At 35.2% G+C, this 15,450-nt stretch overlaps 1 protein-coding gene across 2 annotated transcripts in view; it reads right to left on the minus strand.

Moving 5' to 3' along the window:
• Positions 1–15,450, minus strand: part of LOC139980266 (complement C3-like) — a 47,225-nt gene that overhangs the window by 2,683 nt on the left and 29,092 nt on the right. For both annotated transcript variants that reach the window (XM_071991805.1, XM_071991806.1), the window contains exons 24-35: positions 13,734–13,809; positions 12,955–13,114; positions 12,528–12,608; positions 11,318–11,483; positions 9,262–9,470; positions 8,592–8,744; positions 7,949–8,017; positions 6,694–6,872; positions 5,701–5,788; positions 4,381–4,564; positions 3,394–3,480; positions 1,459–1,536 (exon numbers count right to left, since the gene is read on the minus strand). In XM_071991805.1, coding sequence (XP_071847906.1) covers positions 1,459–1,536; positions 3,394–3,480; positions 4,381–4,564; positions 5,701–5,788; positions 6,694–6,872; positions 7,949–8,017; positions 8,592–8,744; positions 9,262–9,470; positions 11,318–11,483; positions 12,528–12,608; positions 12,955–13,114; positions 13,734–13,809 — 1,530 coding nt within the window. The remainder of the gene's footprint in view (positions 1–1,458; positions 1,537–3,393; positions 3,481–4,380; positions 4,565–5,700; positions 5,789–6,693; positions 6,873–7,948; positions 8,018–8,591; positions 8,745–9,261; positions 9,471–11,317; positions 11,484–12,527; positions 12,609–12,954; positions 13,115–13,733; positions 13,810–15,450) is intronic.

A 15,450-nucleotide genomic window follows, 5' to 3' on the forward strand; every position in this document is an offset into this window, starting at 1 on the left:
CCATGGTACTGTGATAATTGTCAATATTTTGTGTATAAAGTCAAAACGCTAATAATTGCTAGTCAAACTAAAGTGTGCGCTACCATGCTATTTGTTGCATCATCACTACTTGCAAGCATGGAACTAAAGGATAAACTTTAGACAGAATTTTAGTATGGATGGTTGATAATCCAATAAGAAATGCAATAATTTCAACGGCTGGTGTTAATGTTATCGGTTTTCAAGAAGTTCACTTTTAAAATATTTTGAAATGACCAGAATATATCATTTGCATATTCTGATGACTCAACCACTATAGCAGTTATGTATCTGAGACCATATCTCCTTGAAAAGTTAAGTCGTACATTCTGATGACTCAACCTCTATAGCAGTAATGTATCTGAAATCCTAATTTCCTTGATAAATTAGGTCGTACATTCTGATGACTCAACCACTATAGCAGTTATGTATCTGAGACCATATCTCCTTGAAAAATTAAGTCGTACAATCTGATGACTCAACCTCTATAGCAGTAATGTATCTGAGATTCTAATTTCTTTGACAATTAAGTCGTTCATTCTGATGACTCAACCACTACAGCAGTAATGGATCTGAGACCATATCTTCTTGAAAAATTAAGTAGTACATTCTGATGACTCAACCTCTATAGCAGTAATGTATCTGAGATCCTAATTTCCTTGATAAATTAGGTCGTACATTCTGATGACTCAACCACTATAGCAGTAATGTATCTGAGACCATATCTCCTTGAAAAATTAAGTCGTTCATTCTGATGACTCAACCACTATAGCAGTAATGGATCTGAGACCATATCTCCTTGACAAATAACCTGTGAGTATCTTCTCGCTCACTGTAAGGTGCTAGTGAGAAGTTGCTCACTGTCATACTCATGAGAAGTTGCCCACTGCCTTAATGCTTTCTACTAATTAGGGATTTCGATTACTCACTGTTGGAACAAAAGAATTTACTCGGGAGGAATCTTAATTTTCTCACTTGCTCATAGTTGTGCAGTTGAGTTTGTGTTGAATACTCAGACTGCTCACTCTTTAGTAATGTCAAGTTAATCTAGTTGGTCACTATGCATTTAGCAAATTAGATTAATGGTAAGGTATTGCGGCCCGTTTGCAGACTCGTTCCTCGCGTATATATCTCTCACTGGTCCAACCATTAAAGGTATCTCCACTCTTTTCTGGTTTCTCACATGCGCTGTGTTGAAACTGTTGACTATCGGCGAGCGTTGCAATACCAACGTCCACTTGGAGATTGTTTTCATTAGTAGATGATGATAATGAATAGGATATATTATTATTTTGAAAATTCATATCAGATGTTTAATACTGCTGTGTAGCCTACGGCCAATGTCGATGCTGTGAGGATTGCACACAACGTCTTCAGTGATGATGACAATTAAGGCATATCTGTGACAGATGAAAAGATCTTATGTCAAAATATACTTACCATATGTTTGAGCACTAACACACGCAGCGATCAATAGTTCACCACTATCCGGACTATCAAAACAAGGAGGGCATTCACCTTGAAAGAAGATAGAAAAAGGTGATGTAAACACACGTATTGTCAAAGAACGGTTCCGTGCCAAGTTAGCTTCATACCTAATGAATGAATTCACTCCAAGAAAAGACTGATCACTCCGAACACTTTCAATCGATTTCTCACGTGTTTGCAGTTAAGAATTTATTTTATATTTATAAAGACATATTAAAACTGAAGAAGTTAACTCATAAACATCTGTGCAGAAGTTTTACTTTACACCGAGTATAGCAGTTTACTTCGATCATTTCAAATGTTTAGCTTTGATGACAGAATGATATTCTTATCACTCTTCATTTGCAAAGCTTTAAGAATTAGAATAATCTTGTTGGTTCAATTGATCGATTCAGCTCTAAGGAGGCATTAGCTGATGTTAAAGAGTGACCTTATGCCTAGAATGACCTAAGAATGACCTTAGGCAGAATTTAAAAGACTCGAAATGTTATAGTCAAAGACAAATTATTATATGTTACATTTAATGCTGAAACTTTGCAATACTCCTTTAATGGTATATATGATGACTTCAGCTCCTCAGTCCGCACTGTAAGCCTAACTTTTAATATTTATCCATTGCTTTAAACATTAGAAAAATATTCTAGATTTCTAATGTACCATGAATACGCTTTTTGTGTCCATATGGATGTTTTCATTTTGAATCTTGTGTTGCATCTGAGGTACTAAATACGACACAATGGTCGCTGTGTTACACTAAGTAGTCCATGCTCATTAAATTGATGAATTCAGATGTTTAAATGGTCATTATATATATATATATATATATATATATATATATATATATATATATATTTGTGTGTATATGTGTGTTTGTGATGGTGTAGACATTCATATGGACAGATAGAACTATTTTGTAACGGTCTACAAGATGTCAAAAGTAGCTTTGTTTTGTAGCTAGGTCATCCTTCAAAAGAGAATACTCCTCCTGAAAAATGGAGTAATTTGCTTTCTTATTGCACTACTGAAAATCTGTTTTGAGATAACCAAGTTAAGAATGTCTGTGTGGTCTGATCTGCATTGTCATGCCATGTTGTGGATTATTGCCCCAATATTGTCTCTTTGCTTGTAGGTATACCATTATTGTATACAAGTATAGATAATGCAATGGAAGTATGTACATCTCGTAATTAATCTACCAATTATGTTAATGACTTGAATTGTATTTCTTCAGGTAGATATAAAAGAGATCGTGGTACATTTAAATGAAGCACACTGTTCCAGTTTTCCTTATGTTTTAATGTGGTTGCGTTACAAGTCATGATAAAAAGAAGTGTGACAAACTGTAGTCTAATGAAATGTTTTTATTACGGGATGAACATTTACTCCGAGAAGGTATCTTTGCCTAGGTACTAAACTGATGTGGTGATGGTGCAGGGCTTTCCGCGAGAACTCTATTCGAGACAACCCCGCTCCCATTTCCTCCTTCCGTGCCCGCCTCCATCATAACAGATGCAACCGGAAATATTACTTTCATGGAAAATAACCCCTGAATGATACAATAATAAAACATATCTGATTATATTTTAAACTGTAAGAGATTATAATGACTTGAACGGTTTGCATCAGGATAGTGCCAATTAAACTGAGCCAATTAGAAGCACAATGGACTATTCATAGAATCGATTTACCTCCATACAACCGGACTAATTATTCACTAGTGTAGAAAATGACGTGGGAATGGCTTTAACCTGCCGGTTAGGATAGTCAGTTGATCCCATGAGGATGTTTTATATGCCTACTGTCATACGAGGGGTACAAACCTGACTTTTACATCACACATGAAATAAATTTCTATCAGCTCAGCTTTTATGACATGGATCGACTTACTTGAAATACAAGTACATTCGTCATCGTTACACAGCGTCTGTACAACATTTGAACCTTCCCCTGTATAGAATTGTATGCACTCCTCATCTATAAAAGAACAGATTGAAAAGATCATAAATAAAAACAATTGTGAAAACTCACTTCGAAACTAATGTGTGATATTTAAATATGCCTATATGATATGAACTACATGCTGTTAATTGTTGGCATAAGTTGCCAGTTTGAGCATGGTTAAACGTTAAATAGCGAAGATGCTTTGCGCAGGCTATGCAACTGAACAAATCATGATCATTATTCAATGCTATAGCCCAATTCAAGTCCTATATAAGACCCTTAGACGTCTGAATAAGTTATGTAACAGCTGCAATGGACATTGCAAAGGTACACCTGTGATATCATCATATACGATGTGGAGTAATGATATGAGGCATCCTGTCTCTTAGAAGGGGGACATCTCCTCACGGACAACCAGACAGTCCAGATATGGGTATCCCTGGGCAATTTATGACCCGAGAGCAATAAAATTAAGGAAATACTAAGGGGTTTACGAGGCGAACCCCGGAGCTCTGCAGAGACGCTGCTAGAAATCATCGCAGCGTGTACAGAACTGAAAACATACGTGCAAAAGCTATGTGCACAACTAACGCTACATACAGCCTATTACGTAACAACCCATAAATATGCATAGGGTGCAAACCACAAAATTTGAATTTACTACAGTATTCTTGGAGTAGAATATTGAGAAGTTGGGAAGTGCATGGATAGAAAGTTTAAAAGACCATGTAAGGTTATATGCAAATGTGAACTCGAAAACTTATGCCTGGCAAGTTGTGGCAACCGTATACATGTATAACGATTTAATACATTGGCATTGTATTCCATGTGTAGCCTATAGGGTAGATACTGAGGAACAGAAGCAATTTACAGATACGTTTAACTTAAAATCAGGAAAATCATCACGCTTTATAAGAATTATTAGTTACTAACCTGGATCGTAATAGTCATACACTCTAACAGCTGCGTGATGAATGTTGGTGACGTTGAATGCACACTCAGCCAGAAATTCAAAGCTTATAGAGCCTTCGCGTTGTATGGGAAAGTAATCAGTATAGAAAATAACTGAATGGTCTGAAGATTCATATCTTGCTACAAGGCTATTGTCTTCTACGACCTGTAATTGGTTAAAAAGTTGCATGGATGAAGTTAACATATAACTCAGATAATGCGATCACGTGTTATAGCTGTATCAATAAATACTTACACAAAAACTTATTAATAATAATTATTACAGAGATAATATTAGTACCACGAAAGAAATTATTAACGAGTGTTAGCCTGAAAGTTGGTATATGTATTACACGAAAGAAATAATTGACAAAATATTAACCACTTGTGCAGATGTGTGATTTGATTTTTAAAATTATTATCACATTTTCAATTATAGCAATCATAATATAAAACAAAAACAAATATAGAAATGCCACTCAATAACTGAAACTAGAGCCGTTCCTGCGTAGCTGTCCATGAGTTACAGCAATTTGTCAATGAGTTGAAGTTTGTTTGATAACTTATTGGAAAAGATGGAATGTTTATGGTATGACTATAGGCAGTCATATGTCCTATCGATAATATCGTTAAATGTACGAGAAATCGATTTCTGATGAGTTGCGCACAACTGACAGTTCCGTTTTCTCGTTGTTTCATTCAAGTTCTATGATTGTGATTTGACGAAATCGGCATATGTCAAAATTGACACCTGACATTTTATAGCAACTGGTTAAAAGGACTTTATCACATGTCATCCCGGTTACGCTTTAGATTGGAAGATATCGCATATCGAACAAAGACATGCTAATATGTACTATACGTAGCCTACAGGTTATCTGTGTTTGTTGTTATGTGTTTGTTGTCGATATTTTAAAACCCTTGTCATGCAAAAAGAAATTTAAACGTAAAACATCATGAGCATAGTCTTTGCTCCAGCAACTATAGTTCAAAGACGGTACACGTTTTAAAATTGTAGGTTTTGTGATTTATTCATATTTCTGTAGTTTGAGGAAACTGCTGAGGATGTTCTTAAAACAGGCTTGTCTAAATATGGACTACGGTATACTCTCACTATTATTGAGATGTTTTAAACATATACGTTGGTAAAAACATGATAGCTACCTCGTTCATGCAGTCATTAATCAAACAATGATATCAATACTACTGACACATACTGAACTTCATGCCTCCGAAGAAAATATTACAAAAATAAATTGACATTGGTAGATTTTGTCACAACGAGTAAATGATCAACATTACCTTTTCGCAGCTCGTCTTATTTGGAGTAAAACCTGTGAATAGTCCAAAATCTATAATACCCATGCTGGTGTTGGTGTCGCCCAAATAGCTACAAAAATCAGAACGTGCAGGTATATGTACGATTTAGTTGGAGGAAGTAACTTGTTTATAATTAACACCGCTATACACAGAAACAATAGAGATTTGCAATGTGTCAAATTTAGTCCAGGTGATGTCGGACTGGATAGTATAGGCTAACTACTAATTTTATCAACTAAATGAGCCTTAACCGAACAAATCATTTGTCTCTCAACAAAGACACCTAATGCTTTGAATTCTTACCATTCGAGAAACGGGATTACATTCTACTAATTGCAATGTGAATTAAATATTCCCAAACAACTGAATACGTAGTTTTCTATTCCACAACCATCATGTACAATTTTATCGTTTCTTCATGTGCCATTCAAAAGTAATTTTTACCTAGCATTGCACGTCAAGTTGTCATGTTCGTGTCCGATATACCTCTCATTTTAAATATATATTTTGGAGGCTTTCCTTTCACAGAAATCAACTCGATTTTTCTTCAGTGAAACTCGTTAGCATGTTTTAAAAGAGTAATGAAGTCAATTTCACAAGGAAATATATATATATATATATATCTATATATATATCTATATATATATATATATATATATATATATATATATATATACAGGGATGTGCCCAGGATTTTCTGAGTGCCGGGTATACTGATCGCCGTCCTTTAGTCGATTTTTGAAGGTGATCAGATGCCAAATGCTGGCACTTGTGTAGCTTTATATAAATGTATATAAATATATATATATATATTATTTATATATTTATATAGTAATATATATATATTACTTAAATATATATATATTTATTTATATTTGAATGTATATACATTTATATAAAGCTACACTATATATATATATATATTAATATTTATATATTTTTTATTTTATTTATTTACATATGTCAATGACTTACGAAACTTCAATGTTAATTAAAAGCTTGTCGCCCATATTGTATCGTATTTCTTCATCGGGGTCTTGATCCGGGTTTTTATCGGGGGATTGTTCCTTTTTAATTCTCACGGTAGAGATGACCATATTAAATGGACACAGTTCTCTTCTATCGTTACTATTCTCGTTGTATTTCACTTCGACCTATAGTGGAATATATTTGTTGATAATCAATCCAACACGCACAATAATATCATATTCACCAAGGAAGACAGTAGTTTGGATAGACAAGGAATGATGCCTTAAGCTACAATAGAAAATCTTTGAGGCTTTCCATCATCGCCGTCATATCGTTCCTAACAGAGCCTTATAGATACAGCTCTAGATAATATTGAGCGTCATTATACTATTTACAGATCATTTGGAAAGCGCTGTAACATACCTCAACCTATGTGATGGTTGTGAAAATATGCTTGAAAAGATGTCGTCTTGTGATCAGCGGAAGTGATTAGTTTCGGGAAACTAGAAAGGGCGCATATGACAGAGCCCTATGTTAATTAAGGACGTGTCTGGAGATCCCAAGGTTTGAACAAGAGCGAAAAACATAAACAACATGTTACGTAATACGCAGCACACCTATACATACAGAACCTGAGAGCCTAAACGTCATATCGTCTTTATATGATTGACGAAGTTATAGCAAGTTTTCTTTCAACTAAGTATCACCAACTGTGATTTATGGAGCTCCATTTCAATTCGATAGTAGATGATAGAACATGGTCCAAAGAAGTGGAAACAAATGATATAGCTGCAACATGCATTTTTAATATGACGGTACGTATACATTATATTTGATGCGACGCCGTCTTCTCTCTATTGCAAAATATTAGTTTTATCTTAAAATTATCATCAAGTGTGCAGTTTATTAGAATAGATTACTTGTATCATACGATGATGTATAACCTCCACTCGGACCAATCTAATTTAACGTGCTAAAATACTTTCCAAAAATATATCTGCTAACGTTAACCTCCAAATGTGATGTTTACACAGTGTATTTTTACGCCACAGCATGCTCTGGTGTTCAAAATGACGTGATATGGACTTTAGACATAACTAACATAGTACAAGTCTTTCCATTGTATCTCAGGCTAATGCAATTAATATTTTCTCGGGATTGGTTAAATCTGATAGAGCTGTCTATTTATTTACAATGTCGATTTTTGTTAAGGCTGTTCGTTCTTATAAATTACAAGTTAAGAATGAAATTCTTGCCGTACATTTAATGTTCCAATTCCCACTCCTTGCGTTTCCACCAAAAGTTGGTCTCTAATGTTCCCTTTCGTTACCTTAAAATAAATCAAGACAATCAGTTATTACAATTAACATTGATATAAACTATATATCCTTTGATAAGTCACCTGATTTCCACGATATATATTATATAATATATATATAATATATATATATAAATATATTTATATAAATATTATATAATATATATACAGAGCGGGAGGCCCGGGCTCGAATCCCGGTGGAGGCTGGAAGTTTGATCACTGTTCTCGATTTTCCAACTCATGACGTATACATGAATGTATATATATAAAAATATATATATATACATATATATATATATATATATATATATATATATATATATATATATATATATGTATATATATATATATATATATATATATATATATATATATATATATATATATATATATATATATATATATATATATATATATATATTTGGTTGAGTGGTTTTTACCTTGGCGTATCGTGCTCTGTATGTACGCGTGTGTGTGTGTGTTAGATGTACGAATTCCGTAAATATGATTATTATATATAATTAACATATTCTTATTATAATTTATATATATTAATACCAATATAAAACACTAATAACATATATACCTCTACTGTCTTCTGAAGTAAGGTGTCTTCATTTTCCAACCGAAATATTGTCTTGAAGCCACTCGCACTTGATATGTTGCAGTGAAGATTCAAGTCACCTCCTACGGTGAGGGCTGAAAACTCCGAAAGAGATTGCAGGGCGATGACCGTGTCCTGGAAAATAAGCAGATGAATTTGATCATTAAATCCTGGCATTATGGAACGCTCAATGTACATGTTTAGTATTATCAACAGCAAATGGACAGACATTAGTTTGGGACCGACAAGACTCGTTTTGTTTACTTCACAAAACGTCTATTTTTCGCACTATTTTCACAAGTAGTCGAAAGTTTGTCGTAACAAGTCACAATTTCGATAAAACACTGAAAATTTATAGCTTGCTACGCCTCTTCCGTGTAAATGTCTGCATGTTTTCAACACAACCCAAACATTTAGTCAAGCCATTCCTCTTAGTTTAACCTATATATGTTGCCTATAAGAATGAGCTCTGTCGTGGTATGAACCGTATCGAGACAAATTGCTAACCAGCTGTGACTTTTTGCAGGAAAAGAAAAGGCCACGTTAAGAACATTTCAAGTAGATGTGATAAACTCAGTGAAAGTGATGAAAAAACGGAATAATTAGGAGGTTTCCAGTTAAAACATGGGAACTCTTGAATCGATCATCTTACTTGTGTAGAAACAAATCCTCCACCATAATTTTGTTGCGTCGATAACCAATTTGCAATTTCTGCAGCATATGTGAGTTCACGAAGTTTGATCTGTGCCAAGAGAGCGTACCCGGTCGTCTCGACGGAAAGAGCTGAAGGACGGCGTTGAATCCAGAATGGTCGCCCATCTTGTTGCTGGTTGCCTGCACCCCAGGCACGAGAATTCGTAACTTATAAAAAGATAGGTCGAAAGGAAAATTGTTCTGGGTAATTAAAATGCCGTGGAAGACGTCTTGGAAAAATGCAAGTATTACCAGGGTGTTTACTGGTTACAATTGTTTTATTTTCTTCTTATGTAATTCTGTCTCCATTTTTCTTATTTCTCACTTTTTAACGCGTTTCTTTAAAGTTTTTAATACTAATTCTTGTAGCTTGATTAATTAAACTCAAGCAAATACTTGTTTTCTCAACGTCCACCTATTTTGAATAAGAGTTCTCCAATGGGTTGCGATAGACGTGTGGGTTTAAGTTTTTCTTATAACACAGATAGAAAATATCAGGTTAGTGTTCGTCTTACTGCACAATCACGATATTGAAGTTCACTGATATTCCGGGAAGTGGGGGGGGGGGGGGAGAGTATTGATGTTGTTTCGTAATTAATGATGTAAGTAGACTCCTCCCCTTATAGTATCATAATATTATTTTGTGTTTTCGCGAGGGTACGTTTCTATCCTTACTTGGGTATATGGTTGGTGGTGCTGGTGACGTATGATCCTACAGGGTGTGGACGACACAAAATTATGGGATAGGTGATGGGGAATATGAGACCCATAGGATAGGAAGCAAGAAGGGGAGAAACAGGGGAGGGTGTCAAACAAATTGAGAGAGTTTAGAGTGTCGGCAAGAGAAAGAGAGAGTTGTTAGAAGAGGAGAGAGCAGAAGAGGTACATATGAGGAGGGAGAATTGTTGGGGAGAGAGAGGTGGAGTGACATGGGGGTCTGGAAAGGGGGAGAGCTACATCAGTATTATTCTTTTACGAAAGGAGTTTTAAATTCCGTTACGACTTTTTAGCTCCCGAATTCTTACAACGAAGGAACCGCTGTTGAACACCATAATACTTTTAATATCATAAAATTTCATAATTAAATCTACGAAGGAACCGTTGTTGGATACCGTATTCATTTATATCTTATTGTCATTATTCAATCCATTCTTTCATGGAGCACCTTATATATTTTCTTACATATTACATTAAATGTTCGATTAAGTCGTCTGAAGTTAGGGCAAAACCCTTCCCAGCTTAATACTTTTAATATTTCGAGGAAGCTCATGACTTCTTCTATACCATCTAAAAACTCATATTCATATAATCTGGAATTAGACTGTACAAGTATAATAGTGTGATGGGACTACGAGATCATCGACGCTAACTTCCGGAAACGGAGAGAACTTCTTTTGAACTCTTAACCTAAGTGATGGACATGTTACTGTTACCATTTGTGCGTGTGGTTGTGCGTGTGCGTGTGTTTGTTTATTCTGATAGTTTGAATCTTCTTTGTCTTTGGAGTAAACCTGGGATAAGTATAAGGAGTCTCCCGTGAGCAAGTAATGTGTGAGTTCGTTATACCTTTGTTTCATATATTTATTTCACTTTAATATCATTATAGTTACAAGTCAGTATTCGGACAAGTTCAACTTACTATCGATACAGTTTTAAACTGGAAAACGGTTCCAGTCTTTGCTTGAGTCCTCTTGGGTCACTGCTTTCTTATCATCCCCGTGATTCTACAGTGATAACTTCACATATTCACGTAATACGGTTCAAAGTCACCTACACTTTCTTAAAAATTTACCAGTCTGAGCCTTACGGCGTACAATTGTTAAGATGCTTTCATTGTTTCTCAGGGTTTACCGGCTACATTGAGCAAAGCACATTCCAACAGAAGGTGTGAGCATGATACCGAAATTTTGAATTCACATATTTACAAGAACCTGAATTAGACTGTATTCCACATAATTATAATGTTCTCTGCTGCTCACAAATTCTTTTTCCTTTTCTTATAATTGCTATCTTACCTGGATCGTGGACGGAGTGAGATCTTAGCTTAATATTGGCATCGGCACGCCTGTCACTGTTCATTAGAGCTAAGGCATAGGTCACCACAGCAATTACATATGGTCGTTGAAGTCCATCAAGTTGACTCTCCAAGTAAGAAATGGCACTGTTCTTAGCAGCTGGGTTCTAAAATATATAACAAAAACAAACAAGTAAACTATGTTTTAACTTGTTAAGATTTACTTATTTTGTTAGGTACTATAGCATTACGGCATTTGTATAATGACACCATTACATAATATATTGATGAATGTCACCATTGACTACCGAAAACAACAACAATTTTAAATTAGTTAACCACACGTTTTCGGTCATTTTGGTATACGTGCTCAAGTTTGGCAAAGTCTGAAGCTTTGCCGCCTATAACTTTTGCCTTTTACCGTACATTAGTGCACTGAAGGCATACAGAGACTAATATTTTGCATTTGCTGTCAGGAAAGAGATACTACGCCTATTCATATATATTATTATTCAACGACTAGTTGAATACGCTGGTTGTGGTTCGCCAGCATCGGTTTGAACAGAAGTTAGCATTCGTCGAAACGATCGTCTCGCAAGGATCTCAAAGTCTTCGCAAGGCGCTACCAGAAGATCTACAGACCAACCCTTACGTTGGTCTTTAGTATGATAGTAAGGTACATTTAATGATATAACGTATCCTGTAGCTAAGCTTAAGTTAAGTGTCAAAGTTTTAACCCCTGCAATTAGAAATGTACAGATTGATGAAAGATGGTGATTGAATGAGAATTATATTTGATCGATACATTCCATTCCATTTATTGTCTTCCTGGATACGTAAAGTATTTGCAGGTTTTCTTTCTGTTGTCATTCCATAACAGTAGAGAGGAAAGCACTATCCGATTATCCACAGGGGTGGAAGTTTCAGGAATAAATAAAACTACACTAACACGTCGAGTCCATCATCTATTTCAGCTCTGACTTTGACGACCGTTACTAGCTATCACAGTATGAGTATCTGGCATTTGATATTGCTTGAAGTATCATAGAGTATGATCCCAGTTATTGATGTTTAGTACACCCTGAGAATACCAACGTAAACCAAATCATCAATCAGAAGAAAAAAAGTTAACATTAGTAATGTCTATTGCAGTTAATGAAGCATGGTCAATTCTTGTTTTTGTTTAAGATCATATAAAATGATGTACTCACCGCCTGATCACATGTAGACATACATTCAGCCATAGCGATTAAAGTGAAGGCAGTCATAGCAGTGTCACCCTCAATACCGCCCTGAAAAATCGACAAAAGCAGAGAATGTTTATAGTCCATAGGTGGCTCAGGTTTTAAACGCTAAACAAAGAAACTTTCTTCTCTACTCTAATTATGTTTCACAGCTACAAATACTTAAAATCAATTTAACGCAATAGGGTGAACTACATCTCGACAATGACATCAATAACTGTTTGGGCAAACGCCGCAATTTTTCCACTGTGAAAATATGTAAGATTGATTTCATGTAAACCTCTTCTCAGATATGTAACTATTTTCATTTTTATGCAGTTTTTATCTTAATGATTAATATGATGAAATAAACATCTAAAATTGTTGTATGATGAACCATTCGTTATATACTAACCGTCATTTCTTTGTGGATAACTGCTAGTCCTTCATAGAAAGCACCAGTAGCACGTTGTCTATTGTTCACAATCCAGCTAATGGCACTACATGGAACCATGGCATCAACTGCAGTTAGTTCTGAGGCTTGACAAAACACCTTAGCCACGAAAGCGGTCAACCTGTATAAATCAAGTCGCGACAAAGTAATGAACACGTCTATATGAGTGTATAATTGGTGCCTTCATGATTACAGCATTGGGGTACCATGGTTGGTCAGCTGGTATACAAATTTCAAAACGAAATATACAAAAGAATAAAGTGCCTTTCGAATTGATGTCTTTTGTGTGTCTGTGTTTGTGTTTGAGAGAGATTATTCAAAGGAAATAGACAGATTGAAAACAAACAGCTTATCACTTGGAACAATGAATTCACCCTTACATTTTGAATTTGGTACTCGGTTAATAACTTAATGAAATCAGAACAGAATTCTTTGCAACTACATTATCAATGGATCCAATGGTAGCCTATAGATTAAAAAGTTTAGAAATGTTGGGCTAATTGTTTTTTCTTTTCTTTTCTGAAGTGTTAACCACTTCAAAAAACAATATCAGACACCAGACATATTTGTAAAGGAGCGTGTGGATAGACATTACTTAATTTACATTACGTAATCGATATGACTAAATTTGCGTAAAATCACGAGTCATCAACGAAAATCTCGACAACAAGGGATATAAATCAAATTTCCTTGGCAATTAGAGGTCAGTTCCTGAAAGAGTAACGCAATATTATACGCACCACGTGCTACCCGGTCTACTGAGAAACGCTGAAAACGACCCATCTGCGTGGCGATAGGTTGTTTCTCGAACTAAACCTACAGGAAAAGCCAAGGAAAGTATACGTTATAACAATCATTATCGATATAGGAGTACACACAGTTATGGATAGAGAATATCACTCTTAACCGAATGAACACAAAACATAACAAGTAAACATTTGATGCTAAGGATAGAGAGTTGTGCTATTAAACATAATACTACAACGGAATGACTATATAGTAACAGAATGACTAAAAACCTTCAGGTCACTGGTTCCAATCTAGTTCTACCCCCCCCCCCCCCACTCCCAAAAAATATTACCAATCGTTTTTTGGTTTCGATGATATTCGGTACATAGATGCATTCATGATGGCGTATGTGTGTAAGTGTGTGTGCGTTTGTGACGCCCAGCTTGTAAACATGATATCTCAAGAAGGGAAGGTCAGACAAATTTCATATTTGATGTATAAAAGTACCACATTAAGTACAAGAAGCCTATTGTTTGTGGTGGAGGTCAAATGTCATTTGGGGTCACCAGGGATCAAATTGTGAAAACCTTGTAATCACGATATTTCAATACTCCGACCTCTAATTTAGTGTGTAGAAGTACCACATTGAGTTAAAGAAGCCTATTGTTTTTGATTGAGGTCATTGGAGTAATCAGAGGTCAAATCGTGAAACCCTTGTAAACATGTACACCCTCACTTTACATTACATCAGATTCATGAAGAAAACTGCTCATGTTACATCATCGAAACCAAAATGCATTTTTGCATTCTGGTTTATTTTTTATTTACTTATTAAAGAAAGTCTATGTAAAAAAAAATGTGAAATTTATGAAAATACTCAGTACACGGTTAGTTTACAATGTGCTGACTTTGAATTGAATCCAATGTTCCTTCAATTAATTACACTTTGATTTTAAAATGTACCGGTAGTGAAGAAGAACTTACTTTTCAAACTTTATTTATTGCTTCAACCGTTCACATTCATTGACTCATTGTATTAAAGATTTAATTCATTACATGAGCATGTTAAAGTCTCAATACGTGTTTGCTGATGAATTTCGAAAAACAAACTTCCGAAGTAGATTCCACGTTTCTTATTCTAAATGCACTCTGACCAGGTGGGTTAAATGGGGAAACGCTGTCGCAATCGAAAGAAAGAAATTCAGTTTATATTGCCCTTATAAACGATTTACCTTAAACTCACTGCGATCACCCCTGTCAGCATGTTCATTACACAAATGTAAAAAAAAAATAGTCTACACAGGCGGGCCCGATCAAGATTTTAACGCAGTCCTATACTCCTATCATCCATTTTTACAATTCCACAGAGGAAACGTCTGAAAACACCTGATCATTCATTGCAATGGAAGGTAATGACACAGTTTCGCAAGCTACATCGGAAAGACCGAGAGAAAGATACAAGAGCAGGGACCTAAGACAGGCTAGCTACGAAAGTAAAAGTAAGCCTAGGCCTAACGGTCGTGAACATAACAGAGAGATTTGTTTGGCAGGGCTTTCAAATTTTGATTGAAGTTTGTAGAATCTACGGACTCGTTAATAATTCTGGCGAATTTTATTCAGATCAAATTTTTACGGACAGATAACTCAATAAAAATAAGGAATATTAATATGAAAATTGCATAGAACGGTGTCATTTTTAATGAACTTTTAGTGCAGTAAGCTGGAAAG

This window comes from Apostichopus japonicus, chromosome 14 (assembly GCF_037975245.1).
Source record: "Apostichopus japonicus isolate 1M-3 chromosome 14, ASM3797524v1, whole genome shotgun sequence".
Lineage (NCBI taxonomy): Eukaryota > Metazoa > Echinodermata > Holothuroidea > Aspidochirotida > Stichopodidae > Apostichopus > Apostichopus japonicus.